The sequence below is a fragment of the Gossypium arboreum genome, chromosome 5 (genome assembly GCF_025698485.1).
Source record: "Gossypium arboreum isolate Shixiya-1 chromosome 5, ASM2569848v2, whole genome shotgun sequence".
NCBI classification, from domain to species: Eukaryota; Viridiplantae; Streptophyta; class Magnoliopsida; order Malvales; family Malvaceae; genus Gossypium; species Gossypium arboreum.
This window is the reverse complement of record NC_069074.1, coordinates 10,047,667-10,054,792: the sequence shown is the minus strand read 5'-3', so window position 1 is coordinate 10,054,792 and position 7,126 is coordinate 10,047,667. Positions and strand designations below refer to the sequence as shown.

The following is a 7,126-nucleotide window of genomic DNA, read 5'->3' as shown; positions in this document are numbered from 1 at the left end:
TAAGTATTTATTTAATTTAATGGTGAAGTCAAGGTTTTTTTTATCAGACTAATTATCAAAATATAAAAAAACAAATATTTCATAAAGAAACGATTAACTTTCGGATATTATAAAATTTTGAGATAATCTTTTTATTCATTTAAAAGAAATTAAAAAAATTGTCACCAGTATCCACATAGTCAAATTGATCATTTTCTTCAAAATGACAAGGTGTTTTGGGTTGGGCAAGACTGTAAATGCACACGTGACACTTTTTGCAAACTTGGTGAAGATACTTTTCGTTTCCCCCCTGACCCGTGACTGTACTTCTTTTCTAATTTATATTGGTATAATTATTTATTTAGCTTTCCATTTTAAAAAATACTTTAATATTTTAATTTTTTAACTCTTAAACTTGCAATTTTGTTGAATTAATAAATAAAAATTAATGCTTTTAATTTTATTGGCATTGAATAAATGTGAATTTTAATATAGATGACACATCATAATTTAATTAATTTATTAAAATTTAAAATTTTAAAAACATAAAAACATTAAAATTATTAAAAATTAAAAAATATATATAATTTTTAAAATTTAAAAATTAATTAAATATTTATGTGTCATCTACTAACATTAACAAAGTTGAAAATGTTAGCTAAAATTAAATTAAGGGTTAAAATGATTTTTTTATAAAGTTAAAGGGGTAAAAAAGTTATTATTACTTTCATATTTTCACTGTGTCTGTCTCATAATTCATAAATCACTGAGTCAGTTCGTCCACAATTTGTTCTCTCATAATTTGCAAAAAATTGTCGTCTTATTTAACCCCCTGCTACCTTTTTAACCTCTTCTTAATGACTCTTTGAAGGGAGGGAAAAAAAAAAAACATTGTAAAGTTGTAATGGTTCTAAATTCTTTAACCTGGATTAAAAATGTTTGTTTTTTTCTTAGGGTTTTGATTTTTCTTTGTCCATTTGATATAAAAAAAGGTATTTTGGTAGTAGCCATTTTCTTCGAGAAAACCATCTTCTCCAGAATCTAACCCGCCACCTTATCTCTCAATCTTCCTTCTTATGTTCTGAAAATTTTCACAGCATATTGTGGGGGATTTGATTCCTCAATTCTTTTGAAGAAACCATAGGAGAGACATGGAAGCTGTTCTAAAAACCAGAGGGCTTCTTTCATTACCACCAAATCCGACCAGAGCCAGAAGCCTTTTGAACCCATCACAAGGCTTAAAGCAGAGGCTCTTTGCTTCGAAACCCTTAGGCCTTAATGGGTTGTCGGTGTCTTATAAAAGAGTTCCAAGCGTTGTAGCAAAACCAAATGGTTTATTCCCGGAACAGAAGAGCTTCATTTGCAAGGCCGAGGCTGCCGCTGCAGGCGATGGACAGCCTTTGATTGGAGAATCTGAGAAGAAGCCAAAGTTCTTGGGTATTGAGCTTGTGACTCTTAAGAAGATTATCCCACTCGGGTTAATGTTCTTTTGTATCCTCTTCAATTACACAATACTCAGGGACACAAAGGACGTCTTGGTTGTGACAGCTAAAGGAAGCAGTGCTGAGATTATACCATTTTTGAAAACATGGGTTAATTTGCCTATGGCAGTTGGGTTCATGTTGTTATATACAAAGTTGGCAAATGTGTTGTCAAAGAAGGCTCTTTTCTACACTGTTATTGTTCCTTTCATAATCTTTTTTGGTTCATTTGGGTTTCTGTTGTATCCTCTCAGCAATTACATCCACCCTGAAGCACTTGCTGATAAGCTTCTTGCAGTCCTTGGACCAAGATTTCTTGGTCCTCTTGCAATTCTGAGGATTTGGAGTTTCTGCTTGTTCTATGTCATGGCTGAACTTTGGGGTAGTGTGGTCATTTCTGTTCTATTTTGGGGGTTTGCTAATCAGGTGAGTTATACTATCTTATGGGATTGAATGTTGCAAGTGATTCACCTGTATGATTGTATAACCATGTTGGTTTTATATATTTTGATTCTGGTGTCAGAACTTCGTAATTTTTCATTAAAATATTTGTAAATATGATATACTTTGAATATTCTTATTTTATTTCCCTTAACAAGTAGATCTCTTGCTAAAGATTACTTATAATTCCTATCCTTTAAGCTGGATAAATTGGACTTGCTAGATTAACTGCTCTCGCTCATCGAGTTATCTTGTTTTGTTATATTTGTTTATGACTTTCTGCTTTTCCCGGTATTGCTACATACATATGTAGATCTTGTAATGGAAAAAGAGTACGGCTTAGAAATTTTGATGATCTTCTAAATATAATTTTCTCTTTGCTATATATTAGATTGGTGGTTCCTGATGTAAACTTGTTCTATCTTTGATTTGAAAATTCTATTTGCTGAACAAGTTTTTTGTTTTCTGATACTGGCAATTGAAACCCTATAAGGAATTGTAAAAGAAAATTTGTTAGGTGTATGAGAGATTTAAGAAACTTATCTGAGTTTTAATTCTATAATTTAGAGCATTTTTCCTCCAGCATCTCTGGGCGTATGTATGAAGCATAGGAGCAAGGGCAAACAAGAAGAAAATAATTGAATGTTACTTCTAAGTCTAACAGTTCAAACTTTCAATGTCTTAATTGATTTTGCACCTCGTATTTGTTCATTTATACAGAGTTTAAGCTTTTATGAGTGTGGCATTTGCTTTACATGTTTAGTGGCAATCTATTACTCATGCTTCTAAGCTTTTAGTTAGTGTGTTTTCTCTAGTTTTTCTGCATTAGTTGAAACTCAGAAGTCTTCACTCGATTTTAGAATTAAAGCTGCATTTACATGCTATTGCACTTTTCTTGTACAGATAACTACTGTAGATGAAGCAAAGAGATTCTATCCACTGTTTGGACTTGGTGCGAATGTTGCCCTCATTTTCTCTGGTCGAACTGTTAAGTACTTTTCTAATTTGAGGAAAAATCTGGGTCCTGGAATTGATGGTTGGGCCATCTCCTTAAGGGGGATGATGAGCATTGTGGTGCTGATGGGGGCAGTCATCTGTTTCCTGTACTGGTGGGTGAATACGTTTGTTCCCCTTCCCACTCGTAGCAGGAAAAAGAAGGTAGTCTTTTGGCTAGCTATTCTTCATGCTTATCATATTTGTTTTTAATTTTGATAGGTTCTTAGGCACCAGGTCTGCTTATTCCGACCAAAATGTTCATTTGTTTTGTCTATCATTGATACTAAAGTCTGTTGAGCTGCTTAGATATTTGGAGTCAAGATACTTCATTTGTACCTACGACTGTAAGATTTCACAAATTGGGGGGTTCTCCATGCTTATATTATAAATGCATTCCGAGTGAAATTGTGTGGTCAAAGCATATATGATGCCAAGTTTATTTATTTATTTTCTGTCAATTGGTTTGCAGGAAAAGCCTAAAATGGGAACAATGGAGAGCTTGAAATTCTTGGTGTCTTCAAGGTATATCAGGGATCTTGCCACTTTGGTGGTTGCATATGGTATTAGCATCAACCTTGTTGAAGTTACCTGGAAATCAAAGCTCAAAGCTCAGGTAAAATTTTATGGTTATTGGTCTGCTAATGTTTTATTATTATTATTATCTTAACAGGCTTATTAACAAATGATTCTCCATTTTGCAGTTTCCAAGCCCTAATGAATATTCCTCCTTCATGGGTGACTTCTCAACTGGCACTGGAGTAGCAACATTCATTATGATGTTGCTAAGTCAATTTATATTTGACAAATACGGATGGGGAGTTGCAGCGACGATTACACCCACTGTCCTGCTTCTGACTGGAGTCGGTTTCTTTTCCTTGATATTATTCGGAGATCCATTTGCACCCACTCTTGCAAAGTTTGGGATGACTCCTCTTCTTGCAGCTGTATATGTAGGTGCCTTGCAAAACATTTTCAGTAAGAGTGCAAAGTACAGTTTATTTGATCCTTGCAAAGAAATGGCCTATATTCCATTGGACGAGGACACCAAGGTTTGGAATCTTGCAATTTCAACTTCAATTTTTTTGTGTCTCTTCTTGTCGTTTTAATTGGAACCTATTTGATGCTACCTTTAGGTTAAAGGGAAGGCTGCCATTGATGTTGTCTGCAACCCGTTGGGGAAGTCCGGGGGTGCTCTGATCCAGCAGTTCATGATCTTGACCTTTGGATCACTTGCAAATTCTACCCCATACCTTGGAGGGATACTTATGGTGATTGTTTTTGCATGGCTGTCGGCAGCCAGGTCTTTGGATGTCCAATTCACTGCATTGCGTAGGGAAGAAGAACTTGAGAAGGAGATGGAAAGAGCAGCTGTTAAGATACCAATCGTGTCCGAAAGTGGAAGTGTCTCTCCAAGTGGTTCATCAGTAGACCCAGTAGCGGGTGACTCGCCCGGAAGTTCATCTGAAACATCAACTCCGAGCAATATCTAGGAAGTAATTCTTCCACTTGTTATGGAACAGAAAGAATAAGCAGCAGTGCTAGGTGGCTACTGGCTCTAGAATTTACTTTATATTTATAGAAAGAATAATAGCTAAAAGCAAAAATGCTTGCTTCACTCTCGACTGTTCTTTAACTCCCTTTCCTCAGATGTTGAGCTTAGTGTTTGTTTAATTACTGTATCCTGTAGAATTGCATTTAGATTCACATCAATCTAAGCCCCTTTTTGATCTCCAAAATCTTTATGGAAGTTGCTTATTAACAGATGTTTATACATGGCACATACATAAAAACCGATTACATTTCATACTGTTGATGGCACTCTGAACCCTTCATCAATGGTTTCATCGGAACAGCTGTTTTTGCACTTAATTCAATGCCCTTCTTTTTGGTTTCTGGTTATATGAGGTTGAGGATCAATCTGCAAATTAATTAGAATCAGGGAGTGTCAACTGAAGCTCAATTTGTTTTCCAGAGGTCAAATATTCTGTCTTGTTGAAAGTTAAAACCAGCTGTCATGCTGTTTTTAAGGTGTTATATATTTGTATTAATTTTGACACAGTAATTCATGTTGTATAAATCCTGAGCAACAGAGCCTTTGCTTTCAGTCTTCCACCGCGACTTCATACAGATTGCTTAATGATTTTGACCGTCACACCATCATTAATCATCATCATTAACTATCCTTAATGTTTACGTTTGGTTTGGTTATTAATGTAATAATATGAGGAAAAATTTTATTTAACACTTATGTTTTAAAATAGTGAAGATATAAAATAAAATATAATTAGTATAATTTAAATATGCAGTTAGAAATATGAGTAAAATTTTTTTATGAAAAATAAGACCTCCTTAAAATAATTAAATGTGATTAGTTTATAGCTAACTAATGACCGAAACAAGTGAAAAAACTAATAAACTAACCGATGACTAAAGCATGTGAAAAGAATAACCCTTCAACCAAACGTAACATAAATGTTTTTGTGGTTACTCTTCAATATCCCGATGATTCAAAGAACAAAAAAGCATATGAACAATCATATGGTTTTGGAAGAGATAGAGGCCATTGGTTTTCAAATTACTTGGAAAAAGTGCTTCATTTGAGTGCTTTTGCAATGGGATGCTAGCTAGGTACGTACAAATTAGAAGTAAGGTTCGGATTTTGTTTATTGTTTATGGTTTTCCAAGCCGAGCTAATAAGGCTTAGCTAGCTAGGCATTCATTGGTCTTTACCCTGTTATCTAGTGCAAAAGGAGGAAAAAATTTCATGGCTGAAATTAAATTATTTATATCTTTATAAAATTTAAAGAATTAGTTTAAATTTTTATTATTTTTAAGAGATTAAATTATAAATTTACTTTTATTAATTTAAAATTTTAAAAATTCAAAGAATTAAAATGACAATTTTCATTTTAAGGGGCGGGCCCTGCCACCCTAAATCCCCCTATGCTGTTATCATCGTAGTAACACCATTGAAGAAACAGAATAGTTTCAGTTCAGAGTCACTAAGGTTGGTCATATATTATCCCTCCCCCAAAAAAAAAATAAAAATGTTGCTTACTATGCGATCTTTTAGAGCTAATGTAAGCATCTATTTATAGAAAAAGTTCGGTGAAGCCATGATGAAGTATAGACTTGCAATAAAACCATTCAGTTCCATCTGAAAACCAGCCCAACACGGCTGAATTTTGGTTCGGTGATGCGACCTATCATGGATTTACACTATCATGCATGTTAAGGAAGGGAAAGGTTCGGCCTGGCTTAATAGGCTGAATTCCACGTAATGCATCAAAATGGTTACCTGGCCCGTCTAGCGAAGATATGCCCTACGAGTTTCGAAAAATCAATCATATAACCGAGCGTGTCGTTGCTAGTTAATGGATGATCACAAAAAGATTCTTTGCTCAAACCTTGGTGGGAAGAGATTCTAGTATTTGCAAGTTAACAATGGTATGCGTTGAGCCCTAGATACAGGGCTGAGTTCCAGAGATGAATTTAATGGCAGCTTCACCTAAAGAGCTCATCATTTCTTCCTTTTTAAGTTTATACCAAAAAATTAACATACTTTTCAAGGTTTTTTTTTTTTTTACAAGGGAAGAGATAGATATATTAATTTTACTTCTTAAACAGATAGACTAGGAAAACATCTGTTAGCAAAATTGGAAAAAAAACTCATTTATTCTTTTTAATAATTAAAAAATACTTGAAATTAAGCTCAAATTCTGAGGCTTGATAAAATACTTTTGTTAATGAGGTTGCTCTTCTTTACGTAGGTGACACAACCCCATAAAGCTTGTATATGTAAAAATCCTTTTATCTTAAAAAAAAAAAAAAGGAGAAAAAGCGAATTACAGTATTAGTTTTTATTTGTCATATGTAATTTTAAAAAAGTATTTTTTTAACAAATGATGCCTATGCCTTGGCTTGATGGTTAAGATGGAGGGTTAGTTCAAGTTTTATTATCTCTAATTATGCTGTGTAAGTCTCCACTTCACCTTGTGCGTGTACTATGTATGGGTTTTTTCCCGTTATTTTTGATTCTTTATCTATTGTGTCTTGTACTAAGTTGATTTTACATGTTATTGTAGTTAGTTAGACATTTATTTATACTTTTATGTTGTACTTATAATTGTACCATCTCTATTGTACTTTATATTAAGTTGATTTTACATGCCATTATTGTTAGTCGAACATGTATTTATACTTATAATTTATATTATTATATTGTGCTT

General features: G+C 33.7%; 1 protein-coding gene across 1 annotated transcript; it reads left to right on the top strand.

Annotated features, from left to right (window-relative positions):
- Positions 1-820: 820 nt before the first annotated feature.
- On the top strand, positions 821-4,633 carry LOC108453321 (ADP,ATP carrier protein 1, chloroplastic). The gene is made up of 5 exons (XM_017751350.2): positions 821-1,886; positions 2,805-3,059; positions 3,367-3,510; positions 3,599-3,946; positions 4,031-4,633. Exons 1-5 carry the CDS (start codon positions 1,131-1,133, stop codon positions 4,385-4,387), a joined length of 1,860 nt encoding a protein of 619 aa, XP_017606839.1. The 5' UTR covers positions 821-1,130; the 3' UTR covers positions 4,388-4,633.
- The last annotated feature ends 2,493 nt before the right edge of the window (positions 4,634-7,126 follow it).